This window comes from Astatotilapia calliptera, chromosome 22, assembly GCF_900246225.1.
Source record: "Astatotilapia calliptera chromosome 22, fAstCal1.2, whole genome shotgun sequence".
Lineage (NCBI taxonomy): Eukaryota > Metazoa > Chordata > Actinopteri > Cichliformes > Cichlidae > Astatotilapia > Astatotilapia calliptera.
Genome location: NC_039322.1, coordinates 34,694,696 through 34,711,454, shown reverse-complemented (window position 1 = coordinate 34,711,454; position 16,759 = coordinate 34,694,696). Strand labels below are relative to the sequence as shown.

At 45.4% G+C, this 16,759-nt stretch overlaps 1 protein-coding gene across 1 annotated transcript; it reads left to right on the top strand.

Annotated features, from left to right (window-relative positions):
• The first annotated feature begins 100 nt into the window (after positions 1-100).
• On the top strand, positions 101-15,518 carry sacm1la (SAC1 like phosphatidylinositide phosphatase a). Its single transcript, XM_026155411.1, has 20 exons — positions 101-165; positions 2,248-2,345; positions 4,860-4,934; positions 5,016-5,143; positions 5,782-5,931; positions 6,671-6,730; positions 6,811-6,844; positions 6,934-7,035; positions 7,482-7,567; positions 7,735-7,821; positions 7,909-7,977; positions 8,070-8,149; positions 9,113-9,211; positions 9,284-9,422; positions 9,633-9,702; positions 9,794-9,866; positions 9,957-10,050; positions 11,967-12,059; positions 12,136-12,193; positions 13,525-15,518. The coding sequence occupies exons 1-20, from the start codon at positions 137-139 to the stop codon at positions 13,659-13,661; spliced, it is 1,761 nt and encodes a 586-aa protein (XP_026011196.1). The 5' UTR covers positions 101-136; the 3' UTR covers positions 13,662-15,518.
• The last annotated feature ends 1,241 nt before the right edge of the window (positions 15,519-16,759 follow it).

Here is a 16,759-nt window from a genome sequence, read left to right as displayed (position 1 = left end):
CCAGGTTCGCTGGGTTTGGCGGGAAAAACGTGCACTTCAGGCCCCGCGCCTGCTCTGTGTTTTACACCTCGTATCTGGCAACGCCTGCAGGTCCTCGCATTGCTGTCGTCACTGAGGTCGGGTAGAAGGAGCGAAGATGGCGACTTGCTACGAGAGATACAATTTGTAAGTAGTGTTCATACGGAACAGCGTAGTGTTTCTGTCTGCGGCTTTTCTGCTCACAGCTCCGGTTAAAGACACATAAGACGAGTGGCTGTCCGTGAGAGGTGAAGCAGCTGCGGGGGCTCAGCGGTGCTGGTGGGGTAGATGACACAGCGGCTGAAGTTTGCTGACAGGCTCGGCCGGCGGAGCAGGAACCAGCCAGGTTTCTCTCCACTCTCATTCATAATGAACACTTAGCCAGTGTCGCTGTGTGGAGCCGGCAGCAGCGAGTGTGGGTGAGAGCGCCGACGGGCGCCTTTGGTATTCAGGGAGGCTTCATTCACCCAACGAGCTGCTGCACAGCTGCTCCCTCCGGCTTTAGTGGCACTCCACGGCTGGCAGCTCCTCGACGCGTTTTTAGACGTGCAGGGTTTATATTTACTTGTGAATGTCACTCAGCTGTAAGTGAGCCTAACACTGATAACCGCGGACATGTGACGTTAGCCGTGCGGCAGCTGACAGCTCAGCCCCGGCACACCCTCGATCAAGCCCTTTATTTCAAGTACCCAGCCCTACCGGTCCTGCCTCTGCCTGCAGCGTGTTTTACTTACACGAGTGAAGGTGTTGGGTGTTCCTCAGCCTTTCCCAACACGGAGCAGGTAATGAGGCACAGCTCTGTAGTACGTCACACATGTTAGACAAATGGACCCTCTGAGTTTGGGCCAGTACAGTGAGCACTGGCATAATCTAACTGGGGAAATGCAAAACAAACAAAAACTTTGACAAAGCATCTTTTCAAATAAAGTAAAGACCTAACATTTCTCGGTAATTTGTACATAATTGTCCAGTTATTGACAATAATGCCAGTTTTTCATTTAACCCTGGAGTGCCTCTGTGTACAAAGAGGTGCTGGGTGCACCTTAACCTGATGCATCCCAGCACTGCGGGCCTGGAAGTGTGATTTAGACCAGTCTGCAGTCATGTGTTACTCATCGCACGACTGCTCATTCTAACACTGACAAATGAAAAAGTTGCCTCAGAACAAAACCGTCTGTTTGAAAACTCGTTTCCTGTTTGGTCCACACTGTGGTGGGGGGTCAGAGTTCACCCCCCCACAGTTAAACTCTGTCTATTTTCTGTGTTTTCCACCATGGGGGTCACGTTCACCACCTGATTATTGTGTGTGTGTCTTATTGTGCTTCTGATGGCATAGTTTTCAAGGACTACAGATCAAACATGTCCTGATTCACACTTGCCTGTTGTCCACGCTGTGGGACCTTATTCGGTCTCTTCTCTTTGTTCTTGGTTTTACACTGACTGTCAGTCACAAAGCATATCTCTGCTTATGGCAGCATTAAGTGACCCTGAAACTTTGTTAAATGTGCGTAGGTGTAGATGCTGTGTTTAAACCGTGGCCTGTTCTGTCCTCAGAACAAACCGGAGCAGCGTCCAGTCTGAACCTGTGTGCTGCTCTGGAGGCTACCTGGGGTCACAAAGCAAACATGACTGCAGATGTGCTCTTCTCTCAGATTTCCATCGTACAGAGTGTGGGTTCTGACAGTCTGCGCTTTAAATAAAAGCCTCAATTTAGAAAGTTCACTGAAACATTTCCTAATACACAGCATGAAATCAATCTTTAGTTTTGATATTTGTATTTAATACTGGTTTATCACAACATCGTGCTCCTGGCATCGTAGGTTTTGGTATCAGTTGAGCTTTTGTTTAAGAGGAAGATGGCTGGAGTTCCTCTGCCAACGTGTTTGTCATTATTTAATTAAAGACAAGGAAAGTGTCCGTCACAGAAAACGAGCAGCGGAGCTTTGTAGAGTGAAAGATGACGTCAGACAAGTTGTTTGTTCTCAGCTGACAACGGCAGAAATATTGTGTTTCCAGGGACATGTGACTAAGAAAACTAGCACTAAAGGACCAAAGGGGCCGTTTTTGACATTTCAATGATCTTTGGTTGTAGTTGAGTGATTGTTTGAAGTATAATCAGCATTAACCGTTCATGCTGTTGAATAATTGACATTGTTGACTAAACACCTCCTGGCTATATTTTCATGTGCGACTGAAAATTTCCTCTTTCCTCCCGTTTCCCTCTCCCAGGCACACGACCCCTGAGAAGTTCTTCATCGAGGCCTGCGATGAGGGTGCCGATGCTGTGCTGGCAATCGACAGGGTCTCGAACGAGATGACCCTCACAGGTAGGCTGTGTTCGAAAGTGCTGAGCATCGCTTATGATCCAAAGACGCTGTCGTTGAGACGTGCCTCAGTTTGGACGTTGTTTGCTAATCACATCTAAAGAACTTTCTGACATTCTCAGACTGTATGAGAATAACAAACTGGGTGTCCTGACACATGATATACATGTTTACAACCTGATTTACACGATTCAAGAGTGTTAGCCTGCATGCAGTAACTACATGTCACTGTTACAGGGATATAAGAGGCTTAGACGGTGAGCCTTACTGCCCTGTGTGTGCATGCATGTGTACATCAGGACTGCTGTCCAAGCTAAGCTCAGTCACACTCCTGAGCCCGTCCTCAGAGGAAGTAGACGTCTACTGCATAAGATGAACCCTTTTGACACGCTCTGTGCGATCTGTCCATCTTAGTCGTCCCCATATGGGAAGATAAAGGAAACAAGGTGATGTTAAAACTAGTAAAGACCTGTCCAACTGCATTACATGTCCTGGAAACAAGACTGTGCTGCACATTTTTGCAGATTATGTTAAATAAGCTGCTTTTGGGGTTTTTATGTTTTTGCCTTTCCAGCGTTCCAAACTCTCGTCTGATGTTTTCATTATGGATGTTTAGATATGCTTTTTAATCGTTTGCATTTTCATTTATACTATGAAGCAAGTTCAACACAGCCGGGCTTTCTTTGCTTTAGCTGGCTCAACAAAAGCCGTTATCAGTTTTCAGTAAATTAACAGTAAAATGCAACAAAGTTACAAAGCATCAGAGGTTAGCACACAGAGCAGTTCAGTAAACATTATATAACCCCGTGAGTTGAGCTCTCAGTGCGTTGTTTATTTCTGCTCTGAAACTTTAAACTGGACCCATTTAAACATCATGGGCTGGTTTCCCGTGCAGGATTCGTTCCAGTCTAACCTGCACTTTAACCCGGGACCTCACTGAATTGTCCTCCTGGGTCATGGATCAAAGTCACCTCAGGTTTGTCCTAGTTTGGAGTTCTGTATCTCCTCTCGTGAGTGAAGCCTCGAGCTAAATCAGGTCCACCTGAGGACTTAAGATAAACCTGGTCAGAGCCTGTTGGCCTGAACGTGGATCGTATCAGTGCAGAAGGAATAGTAAACGTGGATTTTCACAAAAGTGTGCACACTCCCTCTGTGTACTGTGTTGAAAAGTTCAACTAATGATTCCAGGCTTTTCCAGGACTCTGCTCTCTCAGTTTGACGGCAGGTGAAAGTGGAAATGCACAGACAAACTTTGAGTTGATTCCTGAACACTACAACCACGCTGCTGTCCACAAACATTCTCGACTCTGCTCCGGCTCGTCTAATATCTGGTTCGAGCTCAAATCGTCTTTTTCTAGACTTCAGAGTGGAGACTAGGGATGGGTATCGTTTAGGTTTTATCCGATACCGGTGCCAAATCGGTACTTTTGAAACGGTGCCGGTGCTCAAACCGGTGCTCAAACCGGTGCTTAATGAATGGAGAACACAAAATTGGTCCAAAAACTTCTCATGTTCAGCTGGTTTTTTTTGTAAAAAGATAACAATGTTAGCCTTTTCTGCAGCTATGGGGCATATATGGCATCACTCTTGGCTGGAAGCAGTGCTTAAACAATGGGAAAAAAAACACAAACTTTGTCCAAAAACCTCTCATGTTTAGCTGTTTTCCACTTTTTCTTTGGTCATTTTAGCCTTTTTAGCCAGGGTGAAGGGAGTATCTGCCATCAAACAAGAGGACAGCCGCATGTAGCTATGATGATGTTTGCTAGTTCACCTTACATGCATTAATGTAATAACGTGGTTAGCCTACTCAACGTAAATTACACACGAACAACATGAAGGTACTCACGCAGAGAAGAACGGCTGCTGCATCATCATCCTCATCATTTCTGCTACACTGGCAGGGCTAGGGGCCAGGACTCTCCTCTTCGGGTTTTTGGGGGATGCGCGTGTGTGTGTGTGTGTGTGTGTCACACACACACGCGCACACAGACACACACACACGCGCGCACACAGACACACACACACGCGCGCGCACACACACACACGCGCACACAGACACACACACGCGCACACAGACACACACACACACGCGCACACAGAGACACACACACGCGCACACAGACACACACACACACACACACGCGCACACAGACACACACACACGCGCACACAGACACACGCGCACACAGACACACACAGACACACACACTGCTTCTAAAGGTTGAGGTCAACTTTGTAGAACCCCTCTGGACTTGTATGTTGTGGTGACTCGAGTACAGCATCCAGCACAGGTGTACTCTGTGTGAATTTAAAGGCCTCTGATGCTTCACGAATGGCCGTCACTTCTTTGTGATGAAGAGGTTTTCTCTTCAGACAAAAGCAGCTGGCCCTTCTGTGTACTCGTCCACAAATACGAACAATATGTTGCAGTGAGCTGAAGCCTTGTGTGCAGGCCCATGTCAGACACTGAGACGGAGGATTCAGAGGAATAAAATCAAACCTTTGTTCCTGTCACAGGTAAAAAGGACGTTCCTCCCTCTGCAGTTACCAGGCCTATCTGTGGCATCATGGGAACTATCCGCCTGGTAGCAGGTATGTAGCACACACGCGCATCGCTGCTGTCCGAGCTGCTCTTTGAAGCTGTGCAGTAAAACGCTTCTGCTTCCACCGCAGGGATGTACCTCGTTGTCATCACCAGGAAGAGAAATGTCGGCAGCCTTCTGGGCCACGCTGTGTGGAAGGCTGCGGACTTTGACGTGATCTCTTATAAGAAGACGGTGCTGCATCTGTCTGAGATACAGGTCGGTAAGAATGGATCACTGATCCCGAAGGAAATTCAAACGTGCTGTGGCAAGAAAACATTTATGGAAAAAAGAGAAAAGCTCATTAAAAAGCATACGCTGTACGCTCGTGTGCAGCAAACATTTAGCATGTTCTGTGTTTCTTTTGTTGTGTTTTTCTTCGGTGCGTGCTCACTCGCTCTGTGTGAGATTAATCCACACACACGGCTGGTAGCACAGCCCGTGCTGCTGTCGCCGTAGTCTGCTCATTTTAATAGGACACCGTGTTCTGAAACGACACCAATAAACTTTGTTAGTCAGTGTAGGAATAGCAATAGGGACAGACGGTGGTAAGCCAGTAACACTCTTTGTTTCCGTAAGTAGTTTTGCTCTGACATCAGCCCAGCTGTGATGCAGCGATTCAGAAAAGCTAAACTGGAGGCGCCCCGAACGCCGTCAGGCTAAAGCAGAGCCTGATTCGATGACCCGACCTGTAAGAGACAGATGTGCGTGCTGTTTTTAAAACAGAGCTGAAATGTCCGTACCTGACAGACTGTCGCGTTTGGCTGGTGAATCGCCTAACAATGTAGAATTTGTGACATGCAGCAAAGTGACCTGTCATGAGCTTTCCTGCCATCTAAACGTCTTTCCTTTCCTAGTCTCAGGAGAATAAGACCTTCCTCTCTATGCTGAACAATGTGCTGACCACGGACGGCTTCTACTTCTGCACCGACTTCGACCTGACGCACACGCTGCAGCGGCTCGCCAACACCAGCCCTGACTTCCAGGAGATGAGTCTGCTTGAGAGGGTGAAACATGTGGTCTTAATAGCTGTTAGCAGCCGATGCACTCAGTGTAACACAGACAGGTGACTTTGAACTGGTCTAGTGGACAATATGAAGGCTCTGGTATGGTTAATAAGAGAGGTAAGTGCAGCTTCAAGCTGAGACGCAGCTCTGCAGACGTGGCGTTTGCTCTGAGCGAGCAGGTGAGGTGGAGATAAAATGAGCGTGACAGTGTGTGAGTGAACATGCAAGGAGCAGTGGTAGTGAAGGCAGGTGAGTTTAAATACCTGTGACACTATCCACTGTAACAGGTGGTGCACAAGAGAGGTGAAGAACAGGGTGCAGGCAGGGTGGAGCGGCTGAAGTCTGGTGTCGGGGTGGTGTGTGAAAGGGAAGGTTTACAACCTGCTGTGATGGCGGATATATGGGACGAAGGAGGATGAAGATGCAGCTGCCAGGCAGGAGGAACAGAGGAAGACCTCAGAGGAGGTTCGTGGATGCAGTGAAGGGTGGAGTGACAGGAGCGTGCTGGGATGGGAGGAGCTAAAGGGAGCAGCTGAAAGAATACTTCTCAAAATAAAATCTTTTGTGTTTTGCTGTATTTATTGCTCGAGGTTTTTATTTATCGGTCAAGTGTTCACAGTAGCATTTTAGTTATTTTTAAATCGCACATCCTTAATTTGACATTTGTGTCCAACTTAAATGCAACATTAGTGTAAAGTCTTCCTCAGTGTCATGTGTTGATGCTTGTGGTTATTTTCAGGCTGATCAGAGGTTTGTGTGGAACGGGAACCTGCTGAGGGAGCTGGCTGGGCAGCCCGAGGTGACCTGAGCCTCACTTACACTGATGCATGTGTTTGTACTTGTTGTGCTTAATTACTGACCTTCACTGTCTCTCCATAGCTTCACAAGTTTGCCCTTCCCGTCATCCATGGATGTATCCTTTGCACTGAATGTGAAAGTTGTTTTTTTTTTTCTTCATAAAATCGTAAGCGAAGCCTTTTTTCTTTGACCGACCCGGTTCAGTCATCGTCATGAAACCGTGCCGTATAAACGGGAAGATCTTTGAGTGGATCCTCATATCGAGGAGAAGCTGCTTCCGGGCTGGCGTCAGATACTACGTGAGAGGTAAAAGCCTCGGAGCTGAGACTTTTCTTAAAGAGCAGCTGTTCTGCTAATTTTCACACCCATCATTTTATTCGCTGGGTGACCTAGAGGGGCTTTGCATAACCAGTTCAAACTAATCCTTCTTTGTCACGTACTGAGCACTGGCGCATCATCCTCTGTCTAATGTTAGCTGCTTGGCTGTTCCTTATAAACTGTCAGTATGAAGAATGGAACCTTTGTCCAGCCTAAACCCTGGGCTTGAGCTCATAGGGATTACTTGCACATACCTCCTGACCTCATTGTTTCAAACTAATGTGACCAGTGTAACAGTCTGTACTGAGCGGCGGACAGTAATGAAGGGCACCCTGTGTGCCCTGCTGTGTGGCAGTATCACCATGCTGCACCGTGCAGCAGCAGACGGTGCTCCTGAGTGTGGCTGCTGACCGACGGTGTGTGTGTGTCCACAGGCATCGACTCTGAAGGCCATGCTGCCAACTTTGTGGAGAGTGAGCAGATCGTTTTGTATGAGGGAGCAAAGGCTTCATTTGTGCAGGTAAGTTTCAGGGTTCATCATATCAGCGATGTTTTTACTGTTTGCATCGAGGATCATTTATTAGATGTGTTAGCCCTGCGTCCCGCCCCCTGCGACCCTGCTGAGGACCAGCTGATGAGAACGGATGGTATTTCACAGCGTTTTTTCTTTTTCTTTGAAACAACCAGACACGAGGCTCGATGCCCTTTTACTGGAGTCAGAGACCCAACCTCAGATACAAACCCAAACCTATAATCAGCAAAACCACAAATCATGTAAGCTGATCTTTCTGCACATCCACGTGTTCGTTTCAATCACGTGAAATGGAAATCTTATGCTAACGTAATGGAAATGTTGTACAGATGGACGGCTTCCAGAGGCATTTCGACTCTCAGCTCCTCATCTATGGGAAGCAAACGATTCTGAACCTGGTGAGCCGTCCTCCTTTCCTTAGTCTCTTACTGGTAAACAGAAGCACTCAGGAGACCAGTCTGACCAGTCTGTTCGTCTTCTTCCTGCTCAGGTGAATCAGAAGGGCTCAGAGAAGCCACTGGAGCAGGCCTTTGATAGGATGGTGTCTGGCATGAATAATGATATGCTCAAGTAAGTGTCACCGTGTTTTTACTGGTCACTGAGTCGCCGTTAGCTTAATCAACCAGGTTCAGCAGTTTGACCTTCCTCATCAAAAGTGTTTGATAAACTATTGTTTTATTGATTAACGACACTGGTGCTGCATCAGTTTTAGTTGTTCTACAAACCTTTTCAGTAGAGGTGGGAATCACCATACATCCCACGATACGATATTATCACAATACTTAACGCACGATACGATATTATCACAATACTTAACGCACGATACGATATTATCACAATACTTAACGCACGATACGATATTATTGAGATTTTTTTTTTTTAAATATTTTGCAGTATTCAGATTCTGTACATAAAGGTAAACTTTATCAATATTCATTTTATCTAATATCAAAGTCTCACACTCAGTCTTTCTCTCATTTCAGTTTTATTGTTGACAAACTGAACGGTTTGTATTACAGTCTAGTCCAACTTAACTGAATGCAACCATCTGGTACAATTACAGCTATTCTGAACTATGCAATATGAAAACTATGCAGCCCCTTCAGCAACTGAAGAATTTGAAAGTAAATTAAAACAAAATATAATTTTACATTAAATAAAAAAGTTTTAAACTTAATTAAAATACAACATAAATTAAAATAAGTAAACTGTCATGTTTATTGCTGTTAAACACATTTGGACAGTGAAGGAATGTCAGGATTCTTGCTCAGAAAAAGGATCAACATGCTCTGAAGTCAGAGCACAAAAACTTTTTTGTAACAAAATATCGATTTGTGCTGTCCCTGTATCGATACATTATTAGCAAACAAAATATCACGATACTACACAGTATCGATTTTTTTCCCCACCCCTACTTTTCAGTCAGTGTGCTGTGACAAGCTTTCAAAGATTTAGTCTTCGTTTTGTTTTGTAGCAGTCTGCCCTCCAGTTGTCTGCTTTATAATCTACAGTGTGACCCACTCCTGTCCACAGATACATAGCCTTCGACTTCCACAAAGAGTGCAGCCACATGAGGTGGGACCGTCTCCAGATCCTAGTGGATGCTGTTGCTGACAAGCAAGAGGAATACGGGTAACAAAATGAGCAGCTGCTCTTTGCTAATGTCGAGCAGTTCGCTGTGATGACGTGCGTGTGCGTGTGTAGGTACTTCATGGTGAACTCGGAGGGAAAGACGGTGGCCCAGCAGAAAGGCGTATTCCGCAGTAACTGCATGGACTGCCTGGACAGGACCAACGTCATCCAGAGCCTGCTGGCTCGCCGCTCGCTGCAGTCTCAGCTCCAGGTATTTAAGGTCACAGCTGCCAGTCGTACTGTGTGGTGTAATGCTGCAGTGCAGGACGGTGCTACGCTCGCACGTCTGCCCCGTTGGTTTGTAATGGTTTTAGCGTAGAGAGCAGACTGTATGTACATGAAATAAGCTGGTGGACTTGGCCAGTTTGGGAAGGTGCAGTTTCAGAAGAGTCGCACAGGTGTTGTTGCTGTGTCTCCACAGAGGATGGGGGTTCTGAATGTGGGGCAGCGCATTGAAGAGCAGGCCGAGTTTGAAAAGATCTACAAGAACGGTAGGATACTCTGTTAGCACAGCTGCATGTGCAGTGTGATTGGTAGAAACTGTAGCCTCATGTTGTTTTTGTGTGTGTGCTCTCTAACCAGCATGGGCTGACAATGCCAATGCATGCGCTGTACAGTACGCAGGAACTGGAGCCTTAAAAACAGACTTCACAAGGTACCGTAGCATCCACACTGACTAGCATGTACTCAGCCTTGGTTCTGCTGCTCTGATGACTGCTGTTTAACCAGAGTTCATCTCTTTCAGGACAGGGAAGCGGACCAGGTGGGGGCTGCTGATGGACGGCTGGAACTCGATGATCCGTTATTACAAAAACAACTTCTCTGATGGATTCAGACAGGTGTGAAAGCTATTACACACTTTGTCACTTAAGAAACAAGTTTAGTGTCAGAACAACAGATCATTGGAGTCTTGATTCTGAAAAAGTTTGGACTCTGTGTCGAATATTAACGGTCTAAGGCATCATCTGAGACATCGCTAACTCTGAACTTAGAGATGGCACAATACCACTTTTTTATGTCCGACACCAATATCATAAATTTGGATATCGGCCGATACCGATATGAATCCGATATAGTGGGTTTTTTTTTGTTTTTTGTTTTTTTAAATCAATAAAACTGTTTTTTAATATCTTGCTGCATTTTGTAGAAGTTCATACTCAAGTTTAAATAAACAACAACACTAAAGCTATTCTGTTATACCTGTATGTAAAAACACACACTGCACCCAAAATATTTCATAGTTCAGCAAAACTGATCAATCTAATAAACTTAAACCTGCTCCAGCCTCCCTACTCTGGTATTTTAAAGAGTACTTACCAGAAATATTAAACAACCTAACTAACAGGGCTGCAAACTCCCAGCAAAAAGAAAAAATAGGGAACCACCCCCGCCCTCCACCTCATGATGCTTAATCAACGTAATCAACTTTAATTTGATGCAGTGTGAAAAAATGCACAGAAATCAATTATTTTTCAAGAATAATTAAACAGATTCAACATCTTTCTTCAACAGAACTGCAGACTGCACAGATGGTTTCCAAAGGAAAAAGTACTACAGCTTACTAGGGTATATTAGACTTAACAGTTACTATATACAGTAATGGACTTCTATACATTTTACATCAGATTAAAACTTTGGGTGTCAGATTTGGATAATTATTGATTAAAAGCTCCACATTGTAAATGAGAATAAGAAAGAAAAGTATGTCTTTGTGCCCCCTTTTCCCTGTTCATGCCCTATCGGCCCCCCTGGCTAAACTTTGCTAGATCCGCCCCTGCACAGTTACGTCAGCTGTAGAAAAAGATCCTGGAGTAGAAAGTAATATTAAATACATTCTAACAACAGTCAAGCTTAAACGTGCTGCTGTTGTTCAGCCGCTGGTTTCCTCTTTCTGGCGCAAAAACAAAGAAGAGAGACGATCAGCTGATCATTGATCAGTTTCATGACTGAAGTAGCAGCAGGAGAGAGAGAGAGGCAGTCGCTCCATATATCAGTTGTTAAGCTTAACGCTGGAATGCTTTACAAACATTCAGAGATGAACTTACACACTTGCTTTACTTCTCTCTGGGATCACTTCCTCAGAGATGAAATGCCGGTTTGGTAGCGAGGCTACAAACACACAGCCGCTCTATCACGTGACCACACTGCTGCGACGTGCTACGGTTATGAGCAGAGTTACGCCGTGTAGTTTTGTGAGGTGCTTTTTTGATATTTAATGGATCTGATTACATCTTTTATTTCTCTCCGATATCCGATCCAGTCATTTACGTCAGTATCAGACCGATACCGATACGTAATATCGGATCGGTCCATCTCTACTCTGAAGCCGAAGTTCAGAGGAGACGAGCAGAACGTTCTCTATGGAAACACATAAATGACTGTTGCCTCACAGCAGGATGGTCCTGAGTTCAGTTCCTCCAGCAGGTCTTTCTGTGTGGAGCATGTTCTCTCCAGCTTCCTCCCACAGTCCACAGACATGCAGTTAGTGGGGACAGGTTAACTGGTAACTCTAAGTTGCCCATAGGTCTGAATGGTTATCTGTTAGCCCTGTGACAGACTGGTAACGGCGCCCATGAGACTGCTGAGATAGCCCCACCCCCTGTGGATGGAGGGTGGCACTGGTTAACGACAGACTTGCCTTCTTAAATACAACCGGGTCCACATTCACCGGCTCTGCTTTGGCTTATTTGTTGCAGAAATGAGCTGTGATGCAGCCACGTTCAGATTTATGCATGTGCGTTGTTGCTGGTTTCAGGACTCCATCGACCTGTTCCTGGGTAACTTTGCCGTCGATGAGTCGGACGGACCCACTCCGCTTCGTGTGCAAAAGGACTGGAAGTTCCTCACAGTCAGTATATCAGCACCGTGTCCTGTCGTCACCAGCAGCAGGACGTTGTGACTAACTCGTGTTTTTATTTTTGCAGCTGCCCATCATTATGCTGGTGGCATTTTCCATGTGCATTGTCTGTCTTCTCATGGCTGGTATGTACAACTGCTGATCCTTAATCCTGTTTAGTTTGGTACAGACGAGCACTGTCCAGTTCTAAAGCACTTGTTTTATTCAGTATGAAGTGAGTGACTGAGCTCATTGAGCACTTGGTGTAATTCCCAGGCTATAGAGATGAATCCAGGGTTTAACTATAGATGGTATAAATGATGGACGTAGTTTTCAGCTCATCATGCAGCTTGACCCAAACTTGCATTATTTTAATGGCTATCAAGGGGTGATGTGTGTGCTCTGGTAAATGCATGGGCGTTTTGAAGCACTCGCAGCACTTTAACAACAAGCCCTTCACTTCTAACCTGACACTGAGGCACCCCCATGGATGCCCAAGCATACTTTGACATGCAGGCAAAAGCTGCTGGAGATTGAGCTGCTCATACTCTGATTGGTCGTCCACATCCTGAGCCACAGCTGGCCCGTGGTTGCAAAAAGACTTCTTTTGGAAAACAGCACCCTGACAAACAGAAAGTCCAATGATCTAAGGACACCATCATCATGCTGGTGTCAGCCTCAGTCACAGCTGCTTGCAACAATGTAAACACTCACCATCAAAATGATACTCCGCTGACGTCACACTAGCTACATCCATCTTTTTACTGCCTGTGGATTTATCAGAGATACTGAGCTTAAATAGGTCAGTATTAAAGGACCAACGTGTCTCGATACAACTGGAAAGAAGCACAACCAGTCAGCACTGAAACATGCATGTTGATGGTGCAACATCCAGTTCTTATCAAATAGTTTTATGCATCAGAGACAGCCGTCGTGCTTGTTTAGGAAAGTGTTTGTCAGCCCTCCACTGTGTAATATGAGTATCAAACAGGCCTCGTGTGAACATCTTCAGGATTTTGGTAACTTTATCTCAGATCTTTTTAAGTTCAACCAGAACAGCTTCACAAGCTTTGTTGCTGTTGTTTAGTAAAAGTAGTCACCAAACTACACGTTGAAGCAACAGTTACAGTCTTCATGTAAAATATGGTCCAGACTTCTGCAGCTTCAGGTTCCATTTCTGTCTGGATAAAGTCTCTCGCTGCCTCCTTTCTTTTTCTAGATTGCACTAATTGCATCGTACTTTTAAAGGCGAGCTTAAAGAATATTCCTGATATTTGTTAATAATTAATATAATCTTATTCTTTGCTTTGAATTTGTTCTGCAAAACATTTCAGGGTGAGAATCCAACCGCACACTTGGCCGAAGGGATCAAAGCTGTGTCGTGAAAGCAGCTCGTTAGAAGCTGCTTGGTTTACAGAGTAACAGCCTAAAAGTGTTCCTGATGATGATGATGAGATGTCTGCTGTCTGCCTTCCAGGTGATACATGGACAGAGACCCTGGCTTATGTGATGTTCTGGGGTGCTGCAAGTGCAATTACAGCCACTATCATCCTGTTTAATGGCCAAGACTTTGTGGACGCCCCCAAGTTGGTTCACAAGGAGAAGATGGACTAAGTGTGCGCTTGTGTGTGTGTGTGAGGATGAGCTGGGTCCGGCGGGCTCGTATACCTCATCATCTTCACCTTCGGCAGGTCTGGAGTCCAGGCTGACCTGCCGCCTCCGTGTTGCCCTCTGGACTTTCTCATACAAAACAGTGTCTGTCTTCTGTCTGCAGCACATGTGACCACCTTCAGTTGTACTGCACACACGTGCTTTTCATCTAATTTCGTTTCCCTTGGTCCCCAGGCTTTAGTTTGCCGTTGGTTTAGCTAGCTGGGTTTCGTTGGTGTTGGTTGTTTCCATGACTACACTACCACTGTGTTTCCCTTTGTTTGGGCTTGTTTGTGCTTTCTTTCCCCGTACGTTAGCTTCAGCAGTCGTGGCGATGAAACATGCAGATATTAAAACCTATGTTGTATTGCAATGAAAAGTATGCACTCTGGAAGTTTTGAATGTAATGAGCCTTACTTGTGTATTAATTATATAACTATGTGGCCAATCTGTCTTCCTATGAAGCGACCTTAGAAAAGCGCCGGTGACCTTGTTCTTTGTAGAAGCACAAACTGTGGCCGCACACACCTGTGACAGAGCCGTCAGTGGTAAACGTTTGGCTTCAGGGTTACAGGCTTGATTTGCTCCATTTCAGCTTTATACAGGGTCAAGAATGAGACCATCTGAGCCACCTGCAGGTGACCACAGCGTACTGCTTTATGTGTGATGGCACGATATCATCATTGGGTTTGGGCCTCCATGGCTGAGGCTTGCCTTGGTGATCAAACGTGCCCTCGGTCTTTGTGCATGTTTCGCTAGCTTAAATGAATGCCAGGAACCAAAGTTTCTGGCAAAAGTTCGACAGTATCCAGGCGGTCATGTTGTCCTCTTCACCTGCAGTGGTTTCAGGTTGACCTGCAGCAGCATGTCTGCATCGCTGTTGCAGGTTTTCAGAGCTGGTGCTGGATGTAGCGGAAAAATGATAACCTTTTCCCAAATACTGTCAGGTGTGACAGAGTAAGGTTCTTACTGTAGTTTGAGAATACCAAATGATTTAGTTGCTAAAACATTCTGTGGATTTATTCTTAAGGTGCAGCTTTCTTGGTCATTAACCCAGGACACCATCTTAAACCAGTCGTTACCTTGGTTTTGGTCCTCGTTCGTTCGAGATGAGGCACAGGGTCACACCTCATCACGTGTCCACGACCCGAGATCACTCGTTCCCGTGGAGCTGCCAGTGAGCTCAAATGTTCGGTCTAGCTACTTCTTCACCAGCTTATACAGTATGCAATCAGCTGTGAACTCTGGACACATCCTTGTGTATTTTGAACAGGACATTTGTATTAGAGTAGACTGAGCGATGGTTTGATCTGGACGCTGCAGCTCTCGGTCTTTCCTGCACCTGCAGCGATCTGACGGGTCCGTACTGTCTTCTGTCCAACAGTGGACTCAGTGACAGGGGCTCAATATGTGGTTCGTGTGTTTTCACGGCTCGGCAGCGAGTCACGCTCGTTTTCTTTATTTCATGTTGTGGTTTTAGAGAAATGTGACAAACACATTTCAGAAACATTTGTCATGTTAGGACATAATAACAAGATTCTCTCTTTTCTGATCTTTAATACTCTGTAAGCTCTCTGAGTAGTACGCACATCGTCTCTCCACACAGACGATGATCTCTGTGAAGTACAGCTGACTTTGGTGTTTTTATGTCTGACTGTTGCTGATAATCGTCACATATTAGGAACACTGGGAGTGTACGACTAAACAACACGTCCTGTCTCTGTTTTGTGGTGGAAAATGATCTCGTGCTTCTTCAGCACTCTCCTTCCAGGACCAGACTTTGTTAATAAACTGAACACGCAGATGTTACAGCACCTTTGAGCTTCTGGAGTTTCATTTATCGTTTCTTTTCTTTGTGAAATAGAAAGGAAAGCAGGGACGGACACATGGGAGGCTTTGTACGGGACATTAACGTCAGATCAGGTGAAAGTACTTCTTACTAAGGGTTTTAGGAACAGACTCGCTCAGTGTCCGTTTAAAAAAACAACCTTTATGGTTCATTTACAGGCTCCGTTTACGTTTGTTGGGGCTTCATCGTTTAAAAATGGAGCACACAAATGATTGAAGATGAAAGCAGCAGCCTGTAAAAAGGTTCTACGTTTGTAAGCAGCAGCAACAGAAATGTAGTTCACGGGGCTTGAAGGCCGATGCCTCTGTGGGAACGCTGTGTTGGAGCAGAATTACATCTAGTGTGGAGGTACTGTGACTTTTCTTGGATCTCTTTATAAACAATATCAGGCCAGTTTCACACAATCTGATAAAAATAAAAGTCAAAAAATAGGTTAGAATACAGATGTGCCAGTGATGGAGGAACGTCATCTCTATAATACTTATTAAAAATAAAGGGTGAATAAAGTGCACCATGTTTGTCCTCACAGCTGTTTTTATTTCTGTTATGGAGCAAAGATCAAAATGAAAACATTATTAAACAGGAATAAGGTCATGGCTGACTGCGTTAGATTATTCCACTGATATGATGACTGATATCTTTGGTTCTGAGGGATCACTGACACACTATTGATCATGTGAGTCATCACATGAGCCATGGTGTGGAAAAAAGGGCGTGGGTCATTATGTCACTGGGGAAAGGGGATGAAGTCACAGCGAGACAAGGCCTCACCCTCTCATGTGACGTCCTGAGATCACCTGAGGCTCGGCGAGCTAAAGCTCCTGGGTGCAGTCACTGACCAGGAATCTGTTTACACCGGTTTAAGGAATGTTTCTCAATATAGGGCCTCTAGATGAACCAGTCAATGATGGGGAGGCATTTTTATCATGGCTGTGTCCAAATTCAGGGGCTGGAAAGTTGGAAATGGCAGGAAGGTAGGCGTTAGCATTCAAGATTCCTTATTTGTCACATGCACAGTTCTACAAGTACAACACGCAGTGAAATGTATCCTGACACGCTCCTCGACTGTGCAAAGGGCGAGAGAAGAACATTATATGCACACGTGTATTCATGTTATGGTTTAGGGCTCGGGTGGCTTGGGGATAGAAGCTCCTCTTGAGTCTCTGTCCTTGCCCGGATGATGTGGAACTTTCTGCCGGATCGCAGAAGTTGG

What these genes read in the sequence shown, in the direction of transcription:
- sacm1la (XM_026155411.1), top strand. Translation starts at nt 137, where the DNA reads ATGGCGACTTGCTACGAGAGATACAATTT. An exon ending in TGCTACGAGAGATACAATTT is followed by an intron (nt 166 to 2,247) that starts GTAAGTAGTGTT and finishes TCCCTCTCCCAG; the next exon opens with GCACACGACCCCTGAGAAGT. An exon ending in CGCTGCAGTCTCAGCTCCAG is followed by an intron (nt 9,423 to 9,632) that starts GTATTTAAGGTC and finishes GTGTCTCCACAG; the next exon opens with AGGATGGGGGTTCTGAATGT.